The 21,538-nt window shown below is 30.6% G+C and overlaps 1 protein-coding gene across 7 annotated transcripts in view; it reads left to right on the forward strand.

Moving 5' to 3' along the window:
- The first annotated feature begins 10,898 nt into the window (after nt 1-10,898).
- Nucleotides 10,899-21,538, forward strand: part of LOC144854732 (semaphorin-1A-like) — a 37,183-nt gene continuing 26,543 nt past the window's right edge. For all 7 annotated transcript variants that reach the window (XM_078712687.1, XM_078712689.1, XM_078712690.1 and 4 more), the window contains exons 1-3: nt 10,899-11,032; nt 13,939-14,126; nt 17,006-17,322. In XM_078712687.1, coding sequence (XP_078568813.1) covers nt 13,967-14,126; nt 17,006-17,322 — 477 coding nt within the window. In that variant the 5' untranslated portion in view covers nt 10,899-11,032; nt 13,939-13,966. The remainder of the gene's footprint in view (nt 11,033-13,938; nt 14,127-17,005; nt 17,323-21,538) is intronic.

Consider the following 21,538-nt stretch of genomic DNA (forward strand, 5'->3'; position numbering starts at 1 on the left):
GTGTATGGACTGCTTCAGTGATATTAAGCGGTAATCAATGCAAGGTAAATTACAGGGTCAAGTGTGAGTTACTTCTTTCTAGAGAGGCCTGAGCTAGGTTAGTCCTAGGCCCAGTAGAGCTTTGTAAGATAATGCTGACAATGGGTGGCAGATTTATGCAGTATGAAAGCCATTACAGTGATTTATGTTAGGCATTCTGCTAATGTCTGTAAAATTACTATTTTCATTTTGAACTTTGACGTTTTCAAGTTATATTATTTATTCATGGAGGTATAATACCTCCATGATTTAGTAGCTACTGTAGTACATCTAGAAATAATTGGTTATTTCAGTAGGGCCATCTTCTTCCCGATCCTACATAGGTATATTTATAAAGTATTAATTATTATATTTTAATTTATGTTTTAGATCATAGATATTTATAAAAACAACATAATAAGATAATTCAAAAATTTAAAACCTTTTTTAATATATTTTTCAAGCAAGTCATAAAAAAAACCTGAATTCAATAAACTAAAATGATAAAATGTTGAAATAGTGATGATAAAATCAAAAATGGTTAACAAAAAGTAATTTACAGACATATTATTTAAAGCTATGGCACTTGATAAATGTAGAAATTGGCAAAAACAAACATTTTACAGTTTAGCAATTGCAGCCATTCATTTTATTTTTTCTTACATTACACCTTTGAGATGTTTTACATCTTACTGATTGCACGATTACATACATGATTATGTTTTTGTATAGGCGTGGCACATTTTATTGTATGTTAGGCCTTGTGTGTGCCAGAAATTATTTTTATTCAAGGATTATGATATGTGGTTGATGTCAGGATGAGCTTAATTTCTTAATCTTTAATAAGATAAAATCTTGAATTTAATCGTTTAAAAAATACTAGAGACCTTGTTATTGCTTATGACACACTTGGTTTTGTATCACCGAGCATTGGTAATCTTGTTCTATTCAATCCATAGTGAAAATAATATACAATAGTATAGGACGACAGCGAAAACCAATTTACAAATTGTGCTTATACTAGAATTGCACTGTTCCTTGTTGGCAAGAATCTGATCTCTGCTTCATTGAATGGAACAGTAAATTTTTCAGCTCATAAAAAGAAAGAAAATACTCTCCACATTCAACTCGTAAACATTCATTTATTTGTATACTGGCCTCTTTGTCATGTGTTTTATTTAGATTGCCAAGTTCGAATCTCCTTTAGATGGAAAATAACATTCTTTTCTAGTTCTGAGGAAAACCATGGAAAATGATTTACCTTTGAGAGAGAGAGAGATAAACTCATAAAAGATGTCATCATTCATGATAAATAACAAGACCTTGAAGTCATTAGATGTTCCATTGGTGTATTCTTACAGCACACTTCAGCTGAGTTAAAATATCTGCATCACAATGCTCAAGGGGATCTTCTTAATAAAGGAGCTTTGTAAGTGATGTCTCCAAAGATTTGTTTACAAAAAATGTTTAAATAACAGATCCTGTGTATTGTTTACTGTGATTACTGCAGTAATTCTGTGCCCATCTTGCAGTACCATGCAATGAATCTGTACCGCAGGGAGATGAGAAACTGATTATCTTTTATCTACACTGACCTTTTTTATTGTCATTTTATTTGTTTTCAGCAGAAATTTATTATTAGTTTTAAATTAAGTATTTATTAATGTATGCAAAAAAGAAAATAGACTTAAATAGAGTAATATTTTATATGTTTACTTTTTTCTGTCTTTGTAGAATGAGTCTATCAAGCTATTAATGGCTTGTAGAGCAATGTAGTGTAATGTATTAAATGGTAAAGCAATAATAGCTACTAGATGGGATTTAAGTCATAAGTCCTAGTACACAACATTCACATGTGGACAATAAAGACCTCTAAAGCCTAATGAATGTACCAAGGGGTGAATCACATGTGTGACTCATAAAGGTGCAGTACCAATTAGGTTTTTTAACCACTGAGAATAGTGATTGCAACAACAATAAACAATGACAATGTGAAAACCAGATTTGGTTTTTTTAACCCTTTTAACAGAGATAACAAACCCTACATCAAATATGTACCCAAATCGTCAAAATGAGTGTATTGCTCATGAAAAATATTACCAATAAAGAGTCGAATAGGTACTTGACTTATAAGTATCGGAAAAAAAAATTGGCACACTTTACAAAGCTTTTTGGCATATCTTTTTCATCTTATAAAATCAAGCATCCGTCTAATTAAGTTAAAATAATAAATGAACGACAACTCCAGTCATTGCTTTTTTGCAGATTACAAAGTGTTTTACCGTTTTTGGTTTTTTTTTTGGTGTATTTTTACAAGATTTTGCTGTGTGAACATTACCAACACCAATACTTGGGCTTGCATAGAATATAAATTACATCGATCTGAAAAATATATAGAGGGCTGAGTTGTTACAGTGGATAACAAGGTATCTCAAAACACTAATGCAAACAACCTTCATATAGCCTGTGGGGATTAGGTGAGAGTGAACTTCCAACTTCAACCCATAGTATACATGGCTTTGGTAATTGATTCACTGCAGGTAGCCTCAGTTTGAACTTCATGTTCTCTGCTTTATTTTTCTACCTCCTGGATTACTGTTTTCAGTAGAAGAGGTTTAATTATTGATATTCATAGCAAATAGTTTTTTTTTATTTCATACGCATCCAACAGTGAGCACAAACTCGCCAATTACAGGATGGATAAACTATTTTATAATTTATCGTGCTTATAAATCTCATTTGAGTCTTAAGTAGTGGAGTTGAAAGAGTTGTGAGTTACAATCCTGGCACTAGGTCAGGATTGAACCCTGGACCTTAGGATTGGAAGGCAAGCATTATTAACCACCAAGTTACAGCTCCACTGACTTATAGCACAAATAAGTAAATGACTTGCATATAAACTATGTATAAATGATGCTTATTTTGATGAACACAATGCAAATCAACGTCCCTGATACATGGTCTACCCATCTATAAATTTCCACACGCATAGATTAACATATAATCTGAAAGATAACTTTGATCTTTTATAAAAACAAACATCCGGGTTTCGGGACCGATTGATCTAAAAAATGACGAAATGAAGGGGTTCTATATGTTATGTCTGGCGTAGGTCTATAATTTAACCAGACCTTATCACAGACAGAAGTTCATGTTTGTATGAAGTCAATTGTGTTTATTGGTGTGGACAATTAAAAATGAGTGTAATGCGCCCTCTTGTGGCAGTCTAAATTAATATTAATGAGTGTGTTTTAATTTGATATGTGCTACAGATTAATATTATTCTTGAGTTCACCTTTAAAGTTTCTTGTTATCAGATTGTTCTTCCCTATAGGCTGACCACACTATAAATCAGTGCCTATCTCAATATAATAGACTTGATAAGTAATGGCTGTCTGTTACACCTGCCTGCACATTCACCTAATGAAGGAACTTATGCATCGTTGCTTGAATGTTAAGTACAGCGTGATTGACAATCCGTTGGAACGCTTCATTGGGCGCTTCATGTAATGTATTAAACCAGAGAGGTAAACAGCTCCATGATAAAACAAGGTTTACAAAGTATAAGCAAAATTTACTGATGGCTAAAAGTTATGTTTTTTTTCCTAAAGTGGTATGAATTTAGGTGTATACAGTAGCTACAGTAAGTATAGCAGTACAGTACTATAATCACAAAATCAACACCTGGCATTTGAAAGATTAAAACAAAATGTTCACCTTATTTAATCTCGAATAATATAATCAGGCAAAAGACACAAATAACAGTTTTTAAGTTCTATTGTTGTGTTTATCATTAATAATTCATCTTTTTTCTTTATTTTCCAATAACTTTTCAGTTGATTTACGAAGATGAAAGGAAGTTTATAAAATGAGGTACAAAGCACAATTTTGGCAGATGTAAATTTAGAATAAGAAATTGATATTAAACCAACAATGTCCTTTTGTATGAGTTTGAAAAGCCTGATATGAATTTCTGAATCTTAAATTTCTATAATCAAGTTCAAACTATTACCTCACAATACACAATGTTTTTATTACAATCCAATCTGTTTTGTATTATTTTTATTCCATTATTAAATCCATGAAGTAAAAACATGACTTATTTATAAATACAGTAAATTTAAATTGAAAAACGTGAAATAAAAATGAACAATATGCAATAGAAACTGTTAAAACGAATAATCAAAACTTATTTTCACTTAATTTTTCTTAGAATCAGTCAATTATCTATTTAGAGATATTTAGAGCATTTAAAAAAATAAAATATTGTATGTCCAAACATGGTATAAATATATGGTATGTAAAATTGACAAGAAATGAAAGAAGGAAGAAATGAGAAAAATAGAAGAAAGAATAAAAACACAGGAAGAACTAATAAAGAAAGAAGGAAAGAAGGATCAATTAAAACAAAAATGCAAACATGTGTGAATTGACAATGAGTTATTAGGTAATGTGGCATAACTAGCGCACCTATGACTGATTACACAGAGCTACAAATGTTGATGAAATTATTGTTAGATGACTAACTGAAGGAAGTAACTGGTTTAATACTTTATGAATAAATTACCTCCATATTATTGATTTCAATTAACTGGTTAAATTTTGGTTACACCAATAAATTGTTTCTTGTTCGTACACCATTTAACTAATAGTGTTAGTCCTAAGGGGACACCTTCAGGACAAAACAAAATGTCCCCTTAATAGGGGTGTCCCTTGATATAGGTGTTGGCCTTTCACTTGAAAGTTTTCCTCTTAATAGAGGTGTCATGTAAAATAGGTGTAAAAAGAGCAGATTAACTATGATGATTTTGTTTGCCCTGGACTTAAGGTAAAACTCATAACGTATTTTGGTTATTCTGATATAAACTGTTTTTATAGTAGAACTCCTCCTTTAGGAACACCTCTGTTCAGGGTAATTAGTAATGGGGACACTTTTTTGGGGGTCTGGAAATTGTCTCCTAATACTGTATTGGGAGCGGAACAACTATAGTAACATTTTCTGTATTTAGTTTCAATAGCCGAAATTGAAACAAAATTACATAAATGATGACACTCTACTGTACATTCATATCAGGTTACATAATTATCTTTTCTATGGATAATGAATTGGCCAATTATCCCTATTCTTTTCTTTGTAATTAGTTGCTAATTAACAGTTAAGGTGACTCATGATAATTGTTAATAACATGACATCAAGATGCGAAAACTAATTTGCAATCTTTGAAGGCATAATCTAAATGTGTTCAATTTGTGTGCTTTTTCCTCAAATATTATGGGTATATAGGGGTGGGTCTAGTGATATACTTTGCCATTTTAGTGTGAAATAAATGTGTACCAGTGGCAGATCCAAGAGTGTTTAACAGGAGGACAGAGGGCCTAAAAATTGGGAAATTAAGTGATGAAAATGTCCTATCTTTTTCCAACATTTTGCAACATAAGCCTAAATATACAGAAAATCACACCCTTATTCTGATGACAAAACAAACAGAGAATAAGATTTTCTTTGTGTTCAAGTGTGTGTCATTACCTTTTTGTATTAATCAGTGAGTGTCATTTCTCTTTAGTATAAAGACTTCACTTGAAGGACTTTCTAAGAATACTCTATTGTTTCACTAAGTTTTAAAAAATCTCTCTATACAGGTTTAAATGTCAAGAGATTAGATGCACTTCTATGGCTCAGCTCCATAAATTCATAGAAACTTTTTTAAAAGTGCTTTGTTAAATTTTCCTACTTTAAACTTATCCAAATCCCAAGTACGTCACTGACCGTATCTTAATTCAAAATATACGCATGTTTGTCTTTAACTGTTTTGATAGTTTCTTATTTGTTCATGATGCATTACTATGATTACTATTATTTCGGCCTATATCATTTGACATAAAATTGATGGAACTTCTTGACTCCACAAGATTTAGAAATATCAAAAGAGCATTCGATGACATAGTTGTCGGATTCGTATTAGTATTTTTAATTGAAGCTTACTAATATTTCTTCTTTTCTCAATAGTGCAAAGATTATGGCTTCTGCAGTAAATCATACATTTAAGGAGAAATTACTTATCAAAATTAGTGAACGTTTGCACTGATGAAATATTGCGCCCAAGATGTCATTGGTTGAATAAAAGGTTTGCATAATGTAGAATTATTAAGATAATGTTTACGGTATTCCATCATGTAAATAGCGCTATAAAAATAAATTAATTTCAGTTTTTCTAGCGCACTCTTTTTCATTGTTGGATAAAAATTTTTTTTTAAATAATCATTATTACTGGGCAGTTATTTTGTCTTTCTTTTATTTCATACGCATCCAAGAGTGAGCAACTCGCCAATTACACAGGATGTATAAATTATTTGTAGTTTACATTTTCTCTATGCCTGTGAATTTATCATAAATGTTAGAAGTTTATAAAATACATATTTTTTATAAATAATCTGGCTTGTGTCATTTATAAGATTCTTAACAGTTTATGAATTACCAACGTCATCCGCTATGAAATATTATCAAATTTTGTGGTTTTCAGCGCCAGCCTTCCTGATTTCCTCACTAATACAGGTCAACGGATCTCCGCACTCTCCTGAGTCTCTGTAGTGTGTGTACAGGTATTTATTTTTAGACAAGTGGCCTCTAGTTACAGATTTCTGTTGTTGTTTTTCATCACTAATTGATCAGAAGCTGAAGGCAATTTGCTGATCTACCATTATAGTACGCTTTAGGCTACCAATCATCATGTTATTTAAGTAAACAAATCTGTTGAGACTTTGAAAGTCACTCAACAAATTATTTTGCCTACTCATATTTTTAAAATTAATTAAATAAAAAGAAAATTTATATAATTAAATATATTTTCATATCTATTGTTGTTGACTAGACAAACTCTACTTTTTGGTAAGTTATATAAATTCTCTAAGTCTAATCCAATTTTCATATTGTTAAATTAAAATATTAAGTAAATAAAAAATGTATACGGTATAGAAATATATTTTTAAATCTATTGTATTATTGTTTTATCAGAATATGTGTTGTTGAGACAAATCCTACAGTTGGTAATTTATATAAATTCTGTAATCCAGTTAACTCTAAAAAATAAAAATAAATGCCTAGTCATACACTGTTTAATTAAAATATTAAATAAATAAAACAATTATATAAAAATGTATTATTAGGTTTTATCACATTTTTTGTTGTTGAGGCAAACCCTATATATTGGTAATCTATATAAATTATTATTTTGCAATAAGTAGTATTACAGATATTTTCTCATAACCATAGGGGGTTATAAAAACACAAAAAAGGAACAAATAATGGGTTTTTATATAACAAACTAGTATATGTTGATTGACGACACAATGGTTATACCCTAGTATATATCATTTGACCTTTTGAAACTTTGAGAAATTATAAGTGTAATGTATTTTGACAGATTGAGAGCCCTGTATTATACATACATCCCCCGATACATCCATTGCAAATCCTACTTTGGAGGCAGACAATCATCCAAGTGCATTCATCAGTCAGTACAGTACAGTAGTAGTAAAAATCTACTTTCTCTAAACATTAACGGAAAGCAATCAAATACAGTAGACTTACATGACAATGTAAAAGAGCCTGACAAATAAATAACATTAAGATGTATTGATTGAATGATTGATTGATCACTTTATTTCAGTATAACAAAATTCCATATCCAAATAAAAGCAAACAAAAATTACAGTAAAATATAATACCTGCTGTATTGTCTCTCAAAACATGAACAGTAAAGATGGATAGAATCAAACTTTAAAAGTTATTCACTTAGGAGTTTTGTAATTTATTATATATTCACTTCTACCACAAAACAAATGAACAAAAATAATGATTTCGCTTGTAAAAAAGGCAAAAAAAAAGACTGTTAAAAAAACCACTTCTGGATGACTTCTGGTGACTTTTTTTTCTTTAAATTGCAGTGTTGTCAGGTAAATAATTTGTTAAATCCAATTTAAGTCGAAGCAAACAACAATTGTGTGACATTGACACGTGACAGTAAAAAATGGCCTATTCAAGTAACTTTTTCAGATGGATATTATAACTTTAAATGGTCATGAAAAAAGATTATTTTAGAGGAAATAATAAATTAATTATTTTAGTGTAATAGAAACAAAGTGCTCAAAGGTTTAGATCCGGAAGAAATAAATTGAGAGTATTTATAATTAATACAAATAAGGAAACATTTGAGTTTTATGAACAAGTTCCATTGAAATCGAAAGTATATTGATTATGAAATGTATTTTTGTAAAGTGAAAACATATTTAGGGGCTTGCCGATCATTGATGCACCAGGCGTAATCTCCGTTGCTATTATTATGTACAGTTAATCTAATAAGTGAAAGTGTGAAAACAAGTTTAATGATGGTATTGAAAGTGCATCATATTTGATATAATATATATAAATAAATGTAAATTTTGAAAAATACACAGTATTTATAAATTTGTGGAGGATACTCATTGTGCGATAAGGACGAAATACTTAAATTTTTATTAAATGAGTAGGCTTTATGTTTGTGATGTGCATGATGAAGTCATATTATATTATCACTACCACATTTGGGCATATCACGACCATATGACACATCACACTTTTTTTGTTGCATAAAGTTTGATAGTGTAGACAGGGCTTAAGCAACATTATGCCAATATGCATGATGAGTATGAACATTTCAAAGAAACATTTATTAACTGAATAAAAGAAAATGTAAAATTTACATAAGAATATAATTTTTGTTTGCATATTTTATATTTGAATAATTTTAAGTAGTGGAAAACTACAGTATTATAAGACTTTTTTCGAAGTTATTATTGGAATTAAAAGACCGGGATGGGAAGGAAGTAGGAAGTTTAAGACATTTCTCTTTTTTTTAAGCAATCGGCTTTTTATACTATTGATTGCTTCATCCTTTGGATGGAATGTAAAGTAGGACATGAATGCACATTTACATGATGAACAAATACTGTATGTAAATCATTTGAAAGCAGGAGGCCAAGATTCTCCACTGTTTTACTTTTAAGCAAGATGCTTTATTCACGTCAATTCATCCTTCAGATAGAATGTTAAGTCGGACTTGGTACATGAATGCACATTTGCATGATGAACAAATACTCATGATGTAAATCATTTGAAAGCAGGAGGCCAAGATGCTCTACCATTTTACTTTTAAGCAAGATGCTTTTTTCACGTCAATTCATCCTTCGGATGGAATGTTAAGTCAGTACATGAATGTACATTTGCATGAACTACTGTATATAATTCGTTTGACAGAAGAAAGTGATATTAAATCTCCAGGCATGCTTATCATTATTGTTACTGCAGCAATGCAGTGTTTCTGCAGCAAAGCAGTGTTTCTGCAGTGTGTTAGATTTATTTTATGGATCTGATTTGAAAATGGTTTAACCATGGAGAAATGCACAAAATAGAATAAAGGATTGATTTTGATGCAAAGTTTCTGATAAAAGTACTGTACAGGTGAACAATTTTTATAACCCAACTATTGTTATACACACCTTATAAGTGTGAAACTTAAACAACTGAATGCACATTATTTTGATGTAAAAACTCTTTCTTGTCCATGCCACATAATGGGTTTCTCTAAAAACTGTTGATACTCGTACAGTATACATAAAAGCCAACAGTAGCAATATTGTGGTGCAGCAGCAGTCCTTATGGGAGTAATTAAACTTTAATCCTGAAGTTGAGTTCAACACTTAAAAGAAGACAAATGGTATGTTTCTATCTATTAGCACACCTTTATCATGTTGCATTCAACAATATCTTGTTACATGGACATTACAAGACAGATAAACATGATTCATGATATACAATCAATTCCACTGGGAGCTGATGTTTTGCATATGTTGACATTGAGATCTAATGAAACAAAGCTGTATATAGGTACAGTATCCATGCAAATACTGGTATTTTTAATGACCATTGCAATTTTAACTTACTTCAAAATAAATTTCATCTTATTAAAATCATCATCATATATGCATTCATAACATTAGGAATTTACAAGTAAAAAAAAAGAATAGGCTTATGAAAAAATAAAACAAGCCTTGTTTTTTTAAATTTCTACCCAGCTGAGCTGGTCCCTAATCAGACAGACTCTCTAATGGCAATGCCCAAGAGCCTTCAGCTAAGCTCATGATGTATTTAAATTTCCATGTCCAGTTAATATCTTCAGAATTATCCAACTTGCCTCCCACATTTGGTTAGAGGCACTACTAGTTAGGCTTTAGACAGGAGCATGGATAGAGGAGTTCACATGGCATTGAATATTTTTAAAACCATCATCAGAGAGGTGAACAATGTCTCCCCTCCCCACCTAGTTATTTTCTCTTGAATCTATAGAAAAGATTGTAGGCCTATATTTTTCAAGGGTTGTAAGTCTGATTTTTACCATCTTAATCTTGGTATAGAAATAGTGACGTACACTATTATAGTGTAATCATGGAGTAAAGAAATGGTAGGGTATCTCATGAGATTTATCCTTGAAACCCATTGATAATTTATGGTCTTATACTTATGTCAACAAAAAAACCACTAACAATAAACAAAATAGACACGCTTCAAAGTAGGGTGAAGTCATTACAAACATGTTAGCATTTATTACTTAAAATATCTTTACTGCTTGACATCACATAGTTACAGTTCATATTTAGTAAATTTGAAAATAAATCGTCATATATATCGTTGTAGTTACTATTTTATTGGTCATTTGTAATCAAACATTACTGTCCATAGTTTACCCGTCTTATATAATGGAGCATTCCCTTTAATTTGATTGGCTCTCGTTTGCATTATATGTTTATATTTGCATAACATCATAAGTGTGACAGCAGAGCAGAAAAGAAAAGGAGTAAAGCTTAAATACACCTGACCGTTGTTCCGCATAAAGGTAGGCTCAGTCGCGATGTGTTTTCTTGGATATTGTTACTGAGGAAATGGTATAATTTACGGGGCATATGAAATACATATCTTTAGGTGAGTAAACTAGATGGATAAATTAAATGAATTGTAGTTCATACTTAAATGGACCAAGGTTGAAGAACTATTGAGTTAGCCCGTTGTTCTGTACCGACAGTGAGTAGTGGTGCATGATTGTGTGAGTGATTCAGTGTGAACGAATGTTTTTGCCCAAATTAGTCATGTTGATGGCCCACGCTTGTCGATTTTCTGTCTGTTTTTTCTCTCGTCTGAAAGGGTTAAAAATACTAATAACTTATTATCCTAGTTGTATGGCAAATTATCTTTACTGCTGTTATTATGTTTAATTTCCTGACTGATAATATCTGTTTTTCATGATGGAACACTAAGGCCTACTCACTGTGGCATAATAACAACACTGTATCTGATGTAATGGCATTAAAAGGGAAAACGGCTTATAATTTTCAGGAGGTACAGTGAGAAGGAAGTGATTGAGGACCTACAATAGAGTAAATTCTATTCAATGACCTATTCAATAACCTCATTATAGTTTTAATGCCTATATTTATTGAGGAAAATGACTAATCAGAGTAAATCAAGTATTTGGATATATTATTATCACAATCTTGAATAATGTTTGATTGTCAACTATTATTTTATTTATGTACTATACATACACTGATTCTATATTTTTCTATATATATATGTTCTGTCTACTTGATGCATAAGGCAGTGTTTGAATTTACATGATTTAATAATTATTCTGTTATTGTTACCACAAACAATATTGTACATTCAGCAGTACAGTATTATCAGTTGTAATTGTAAATAATATCATATCTCATCAATCTCAAATTATACCGTAGTAGTGTAATTTTCAATAATTGATAGTTACTAATAAATATGGTCTTTATGCACCAGGATGTTAGATGTCTTTACGCCCCAAGATGGTCGATGGTGGCTATTTTTTAGACTGCTCATGTTCCAATCTCCCCATACAGTATTTGCTGTCGTCTCAAAACATCCAGATTCCCAAAAAACATTCTTAAATACGGACCACAATACAAATTTGAATTGAAATTATACAATGTCCTAATATTGTGTTTTTATAAATAAACAACTCTTAGTAGGATGGTTATTTGCTAGGCACGAAGAACTAACATATCATGCTTCGATGAACACAAACGCTCTGTTTACACTACCTGCTCCCCCATCCCCCCTTTTTGTTTACATGCTAGATTCATGTTTACTTTGTGTCATACTTTACAGTAAGTGTACAAATGAAATATGAAGAAGAGTAAAGAGAAAAAAAGCCCTTTTCCAAGCAAATATTTATTAGTAAATTAAATAAACAAATGTCTTTTTTTATTAATGGTAATAAACAGAAAAGTTTATTTTGTTTGATTTTGAATCACGAATCAAGCTCTTTGGTCAATCTTTATTTTGAAAACCTGGCACTGTATGTAGCGCCTCAAATTACATTATCTAGGTTGGTGAATTAATATGGTATAATCTTTAGATGCTAAACGAAGTCCTACGATTGGTGGTGCTATGCCAACGCTTTCTTAACTCCTGCTGAGTTTGAGCCCAATAGCTGCCAACACATGTGAGGGTTTGAGGCCGGACTCCCTGAGGGTACACTGGTCGCCTTTGCTTTGTACTCTACGACTAATGAAACAGGCAGACTTAATTTAACGCAAAACAAAACCATATTTGTAATGCTTTGTAAACATCAATAGGGTGTATATTGTTCTACGATTGATTACCAGTCTGTGGTGCTTGCTAAGCTTTATATGAAATTAATTCACTCCAGAGAACACTTTAAAATGTTGTTGTTATTCCAAATATTGTGTGGCTGAACAATAGTTTTTTTGTATTTAAGAATATATATAATCGTAGCAAATCTTGAACCACACAATGGGTTGAATTGTTAAAATTTAAAATGTTGTTATCGCAATATTATTGAATGAATATGTGAATACATTTGGCTAATAATTTCTGTATTTACTAAGATTTTCTAACTTCAGTTTAGTATTGTCTATTTAGTTAATATTCTGAACCAGTGGCGGAACCAGAATTATTAAATACTGTGAGCCCAAGACCATCAAATTGTCCTATCTTTTTGCATTGTAATTTTTAAAAGTTACAGTACAAGGTGTTGTCTTTGCTGGCAGGAACCCCTTTTTTGTATCCGCCTACTGTACTCTGTATGTATAGGCCTACTGTACAGTTGAATGTTGAATACTATATTGCTAAATTAGTAAAAAAATGAATGAAGAATTTAAACAAAATCATGTAATGTATTCCAAATTTAACGTGTATTTAATGTGTGAATTAGTGTTCATCAGTTGAATAGTTGACAGTAAATTTAAAAACAAGGCCAGTTCATTTGTTGGATTAGTAATAGATGAGTTGTCTATTGTGGTTATAAATAATTATACTGTACATTTTCCGTCACAATTGTCATCAGTATCTTGATTTACATGATATCAGTGTTACAACCTTATTTGATTATAGGTAATGAGATGATTTCTTGCTTCAATTTCATTGGTACCTTAGGCTAGTGAATGACATCATGTCTCCTCTTGAAGATTGGTACCATCTGACCTCAAGTCAGCAGGAGCTTGTCAGTGTGTTATCTGTAGCGTTGTTTGGCGTTGTTATCAAACATCTTACTTGTAGCTATGATGGACATACTGACAGAATACTACAGTAGTTAGCAGAGATTTTTTAACACATACTTTTTTATAGCTACTTACTGTCAGTGCTAACAGAAGAATATTAAAAACTTTTTTTCACAGAAACTACAGTAGATGACTTGTTTCTTTGTAACTTTTGAACTTTGCTTTCAACCAAATCCTTCAGATAATGTTTTTACCACATATAAATTTATATTTGATATAAATAATTACTTTGATAACTTATTAAATCCTGTTTCTTTCTTCTTTAATTCTTTTTTTTAGGTTAAACTTTTTGAATCATTGTTTCAACATGGATACGATACAAAGGATATCAAGTATTTTTTCCATGCGGTTATTAGTGTTATCAACACTTTGGATAATTATGTCAAATTGTTTGAACGTTGTATCTTCCATGACAATGAAAGACCAAACGCCGTCAGCATCAGGATTTGGTAAAAAATATTTTAAAAGTAAGTATAGTATCTTGGAGGTTTTAATACAATTTAATACTTTAATACAATAATATTTTGTCTGTCATGTTTTTTCCAGGTTTTTGTTTTTCTTTTGTGACTTCCCGTCCTATTTCGTCAATCTTTAGTTAATCACATATAATATTAGCTGTGTTTACACACACTTGAGTTGCTTGCATAAGGTGATTCAAATTCTATCTATAAAGTTAAATCCCATGCTCTATCCGTGTTGGTTAACCAGGAATATAACTTTGATTTAAAAGTACCTGAAGACTTTAATTTTGATAGTTTTTAAAATGTACTTTAGCATTAAACGTGCGCTTCTTCTTAATCTCAGGGTATATTTGATGTTTAACCTGTGTAATGTTTGTGAACTCAGAAAAAACCTCAATGTAACTCTGATTGACCGCAATTTAACTGATAACTAGAGGAAAGAGTGTGTAAATGTACATTTCTGTAGCTTTAATTTTGGCCTACTACTGTACAGTAATACCTTAATATAGGATACTGTAACATTTTATCTGTCAGATGTTTTTTTAAGAGTTTTGTTTTTCTTTTGAGTTCATCAAACCTTATACAATAATATATATTTTTATTAGTTGACAGTTGATGGATATTCTCAATCTATCATTCATTATTTTAAACGTTAACCTTCCTTAAATGACAAACTTGTTTAACTCTGTCCTTCATTATTGTTCCCTTTATATTCAAATTGGAAAAAAGGTTTATTGACTTAAGTTTGTGAGTGTGTAATTTGCATATCAATGCCAGCTAAATAGTATTTTTTAAACCTAAAGACCATATACAGTGTCAACAATGTAAGATATGACACATAAGATATTGGTTCAAAGAAGCTTGTCATCAGAAAAACCACAAAATAATCAAAATTCTAATTCTATTTATTATGACGTTATAAAATAAATAATTAAAAATGCATAGAAAAAAGAAATGTTAAATATCCAATAATTTACAATTGGAATATTCAACTAAAAGTCTTTTTAATTAATAGAAAGAAGTACAGTAACAGTAAACATAGTAAAAATTGATAATTTAAAAATTTAGTGTGTTAAATTTAGTACAGTACACAGTATCATGTAATGGAATTTAAAAAGATAAGATAGACCAGTTTACATTAGGACGATAACCGACGATGATACATAGATATAAAAAGCATACATTTATTGTTCTTTTTCATCATGACATCATTTGATTGTACTGTTATATAAATATAATTTTCATAGAATGACAGTAAAATGGTTATAGTTCTTAGAATGAAATCTCTTTTTATTTTCAATTGATCATCGTTCGTTATCGTCTTAGTATATAGCATATTAATATAGGATTATAAGCAGGCCTTAAGCTCAGGAAATGAAAGTTTGCATCATATTAATATAGGATTATTAAGTCATATCTATCAATATACAATATTAATGGCTTGGGTTTATGTATAGCAATAATATAATCGCAAGTGTAGGTTGTATTCTAACCATATTATTTTCATAATTTTTTTCTCCATTGGTTTTTTTTCACTGTCATGCACTGGTACCGGTGCGATCGTATTTACAACAATTGGAAGCGTTCATTCTTATTCAAATTAGGGCCATTGTTACAAAAACCGTTAAGGGGTAAACAATGGTTCCAAATTATATCAACTGGTGGCTAAATCAGCAAACAGAGGATTGAACTAACAATCATTAATCCTGCTATACTAGTGTGTAAATAACCTATAGGGGCCCTTTTAAGGAAATACATGTACCTCTTTTTTATTTGATCATGATGGCACGAAGTAATTAGTTTCAAACTACTGTACAATTCCTATATGGTAATATTATAACCAGTGGAATTGTCTACTTACAAAGTGTGTGTGGTGGGTTGTTTGGGTTTTTTGAGTGAGTTAGAGTAATGACAACCGTTAAGCCACTGTTTCAGTTAGGCCACTATTTTCATGATTCAGGACATTTAATAATAAAGTATCAATCTATATGTTCATTTCTTCCATAATGAGTCGAGTACAGGTACATTCCATAAAATTATACAGTATTAATTTTCATTATTTATTTCTAACTACTGCTGTACTCTAGAGTAGTAGAAAGTTTATTTAATGCAATTAGTTGAAACTAATTTCATTGTTTTTGTTTTACTTTCACACACTTTATTTGTATGGTTTTTTAAAATTTGTTTTGTATAAATTTCGTTTATTTAGTTCACTTTCGATATATAAAAAGTAACACTTATGTATTGTTTCTAATACAAAACTCCAGTAATTATATTTTAAAGAATTTAAGGGCTATAATCATAAATCATTACCTACTCTACTGTACTAATAAGTTTGATAATCAAATCAACAACACATTGCAATTGCACTACAGGAAAATTGAGTACTCGTCTATTAATGAATTTGTACAGCGCCAAAAGTATTTTAATCACTTTACATAATACATTGTTACAAACATGTGTTTAAGTTCTTCTTTCCAGGTAGAGAATTCTAACAAGAGGCAGTAGATAAAAAACAATGAATGCATAGATTAACTAACAATGAATACAAAATATTGACCCTTCCTGTTTAACTTTATGATTACATTTTACACATACTTATATATTATTTTTAGTGCTTTTGACGATAACATATGGTGGACTTTTGACATTAGTATTTTTAAATTAGTACAGTATTTTTTTCAATTATTATTTTTATAAAAAAGATTCACGCGCATTTCCCCATATAATGTTTTACACTATCAAGCATTTGTCCTTTTTAATTATTTGTTAAAGAAGTGATACTGATATGGTCAGCATTAGTGGGTTAAAAGACATTGTATTCAAGTTCATATTGATTGGAAAAGATCATCAATTATTTATTCTTAACATCTTTTGTCTTTCAGATTTAACCAGCAGTACTGTTAAAAACACTAATCTTACACACATTACTCAAATACAAATACTGCCTGATTGGCCAGCCATGTTGATTGGGGCAAATAACTCTCTGTACGTTTTCAATTTAAATCGTGAACTAGATATAGCATCATCTAAAAAATTAGAATGGGTACCAGATTCTCGGGCAAAAACAATGTGTCTTATAAAAGGGAAAAGTGAGGATGACTGCCAGAATTATATTAAAGTTATAGCACCAGATAAAGTTAATGGAAGGTTACTTATTTGTGGAACGTATGCACAAAAACCAACTTGTCTTAATCTTCAGGTAAGGACAGATTGTTTTTTTAAATTTTGATTTATCGGTATCAATGTATCATCATTTTATGATATTTCTAGGCCCCCCCCCCCCCCCAAAATGAATACAAATATAGAGTATAATGTAATTGTTTTTTATCCATTATTTTAAAAACTACAACTACAGTATAATACTGATACAATACCACACATTAATTTCTAAATTCTTGGTGACATTTAACCCTTTATAGGGTTACATCTCCTCTCCTTGATACATTATATCTGAACAACCTAATGTACTGTTCAAAATGTAAGTGTAATTAGTATTAAATATATGCAGTATTTAACTTTAAAGAAAATATATTCATAATATTTAGCTGGAATCTTGCAGTAACAAATACAGTTTTCCTGATAATTTCTAAAATATTCAAAAACACTGGACACAATTTGTTTAAAAATATATCAGTTATATATTTATTTATTCGGTATTCAGTATGCTATCGCTAAACTGCAGCACGATATTATTAATGCGAAAATCAATGAATTATGTAGAAGGAATATAGTAGAGTAATTTTACCTTGAATTTGACTACCCATCAGTAATGATTTATTTGCCTTTGTTTTTCAATAATAAATATGACATTGATTAATATTCAGTTGTACTTTTATACAGTACATATCATTCAAAACAATCTACTATCAGTAAGTCTTACAAATTGTTAGTTTGCTAGGGTGAATGTTGGGTCCTGTTAGTATTTCATTTTGAGAGTAAACATGACCTGTAATAACCCTAAATAATCAATTATTTCATAATTGTAGTTCAACATACAGTAGGCTAGATCTGAAATTTATACAGTGTCACAAATTAGACTTATTCATAAAAATTTTTTTATTTTACTGGAAAAGTGGTTATTCAATTCTCAAAAGAAAAAAATTTAATGTCAGAGCTTGCCAAGTATGATAACAAAAAGCACCATAAAAATCCATCCTCAGTATATTATTATTGTGTTATATATGGTTCCATTTCAAAAAACTACTCTCTGAAGATTTTATGTCATCATTTCCATGGTAACCAGATGACCTGGTGTTAGGTTTTGGCAACAGGACACTGATGAGCACACCTTGTGGTTTCAATGAAATAAATAGGCTCCCATTGGGAATGTCAGCTGACTTCCTGGATATCCATGTAATGGGTGCAACTTTGCACCAATCACGTTCTACAATTGATACCACAAGGAGCGACTACGTCAACAGGCACCATGCCAGCAATCAGATTAGTTTACTGTGATGCTTGGTCACATTTTGGTGATGGATTGTCTGTTTTAGGGTGCACTGTGTCCTTATTTGATCCCACATCCTGTTTCGTAAGATCTGTTAGTCATTCAATTAATTAACTAGAAATTAAGATACTACTGTACAAAGATTTAACTGTTGTGAATTATTAATTTTAAACTTGTAATATTCTTAATATTATTTTCTCCATATTGATTAAACTTAGTTTATGTGTATTATTGTACTGTATACAAATAAAATTGACCGATACCTTTGAAAAACAAACATTTTCACTACTATTTGTTTCGTTCGCCGCAAGACAGGTTCATATTCTCTGCGTGAAAATATGTTATTTATGATTTATTTGCAATATAGTACTGTATCTATGAACCTGTTTATGATGTGGGAAAATAATTAGTTTAAGTATAAAGTGTGAATAAATTCTTTAGAATCGTGACCAACTTCTAGTAACTGGTTTAAAGTGAAAATAAATGTCCACAATTGCATACTGTTTTACAAGAATGAAACAATTGGCTTTAGTAAACTTCCAATTTCTTAGAAACATGACTAAGTTCCAAAATACTGGTTCGTAAAATTCTCGAAAAAACTGTTAAAAACACCAAAATTGTTTATTTCTCTTTTGCAGAATGAATTCATAATTGGTTTTTGTAATAAAGCTTTTGAATGAAATATAACCAATTTTGTCAAATTCTGAAAGAAGTGACAGTTAAAAAAAACCACAATTGAGTGTCACATACCATTATTATTTGGAAAAATGAATTGGAATTTTATTCACAAACATTTCTATTCACAAACATTTCTATTGTCCATTTTCTGTTTAAAAACCTCAATCGTCATCTCATTCAGAGTTGATCATGATAACAGTTTTATTGTGTGAACATCCAACAGCGTTAATCATGATGTTCATGAGATTTCATATTCAGTTTAGCCTAATGAATATTCATAGGTTCTGTGTTAAATTAAATTTAATTGCTTCTGGCTTCTTGAACTTGTCCAATATTTGTCAAAAATACAAAAAGATCTAAATTAGGAAAAAATATAATTCAATTTAAAATAGAAGGCCACCATATTTTATCATACGTGAACACAAACACTCAACGAGTTTCATAATGGGTCTTAGTTTACTACTTCAGAGAATTCATTCAATACAATTTCACGATTCATATCTGAAATATCCTTTGGCCAAATTAAAACTAAATTTAATGCGACTGGTCATTGACATACAGGCCACAGTGGTCATGACCAGTCACTACATCTTAAACCTTTTCATGGACATAACATTAAGAAGCAAACAGACTTACTATTGATAATCTATCAAGATTTAATTGTATTTAGTTACCAGGTAGTTCAGGTATACTTGTAGGTATAGGTCATGGTCATTTTATCAAGGTACAGGTAATATTCATTTGGGCCAGCAGCTTATCATGTGATACTGTAGTACAGTACTATTAAATATTAATAGTATTATGGAGTCTGTTTCTACTGTATTGAAATACAGGATGTGAATAAATTACCTATCATACGTTTTCTTGGTAACGGAAACTGGACAAATTTCAACCCATGTGGCAGTCTAAAAATAAAGTGTAAAACATGCAATGCATTACATGTTTGAACGTCAATCATCTATAATTCATAATTAATATAAGTGGTACAGTATTCCATTAAATCTAGTTGCTTTAGAATAAGCTTTTAACCAGAGAAATAAACAATTTACTTATTTACGTATGCTAGACAATAACATTCGATGAGTTAATTAAACATCCGTCCGAGAACGTCACGTTTTGCGTAATGATGACGTTTTAAGCAACATCTTCCCACTGAATTATTATTTTTTTTTTTCTGGAGCACAAACAGCGGTTTGTAAAGTCCTGTTTATTACTTAAATTTATTTTATACTAAGGGTTACATGTGTGATTATCCGACGCGGAGTTATGTCGGGGCTAAAACAGCCATGTCTTTTGACTATTTTTTCTGTAACCTGGATGGATCGTTTTTATCGTTTATGAAATCTTTAGCGCCCCCCCCCCCCCCTTAATCTATAATGCTGGATCCACCCCTGGTTACTGTATGCAGCAGAAACACACCCACTGATAATACAAAGCCTTTGTTTGAAGCATACAGTACTACTCAGTGATATGCTTTGTTGTGATGTCATGACAATTATTTACATATCTCAGCAACAACAAACAGTACATTACAGTAATGAATTAATTGATTGTCCTTGATCCAAATCATTATTTATGTTGTTTAAATTGCATAAACATTTGCACATAATTGCTTTATTTTTTTCAAGGGTGTTTAAATTTTGCTAATCTTGATTCATATTAGGTGTACCTTCCAATTTCCTTGATGTTGGTTTTATAAACCCTCCATCACCAGTACACCTGTTTTATTTTATTGAACCTATTCTTGAGCATTCATAGACTAGCATAAATATAACTCGTACCATATGTTTGACCTATTATAACTCCTTATTATGGAATATGGCAGGGCCTAGTATTAAGCCAGTCACTTGTTGCATATCAATAGACCTAGTGTTATTTAATGAATGTACAAATTTTAAAACCGTGTTTTTAATTTTTAAAATTACATAAAGATGTGTGGAAATTACTTACTGTTTTAAATAAATTAAGCGTTTTATGAGCAGTGATAAAATCACACAATGGCTCTTTCCCCCTCTTTCCTTCCCCCAAAGTTTGAGGGTGTACAGTACTGTTTTAGGCATTTGTTAAAACCAGCAATGGAATTTATTATAAATACATTATTATGGTCTATCTATATACTCCACACTATTATCACATACTTACTGTAGCACATCAATGCATTTCTATGTACTACTGCTGTGGAAACAAAGGTTTATGGTACATAATTATTAAGCCATCTGTAAGATAGACTTGCTACTAAGGCGACCTTTCCACTACTGGTAATACATCTTCGCTGTCAAAATTCAAACAT

Source organism: Antedon bifida, chromosome 10, assembly GCF_963402885.1.
Source record: "Antedon bifida chromosome 10, ecAntBifi1.1, whole genome shotgun sequence".
Taxonomy (NCBI): Eukaryota; Metazoa; Echinodermata; class Crinoidea; order Comatulida; family Antedonidae; genus Antedon; species Antedon bifida.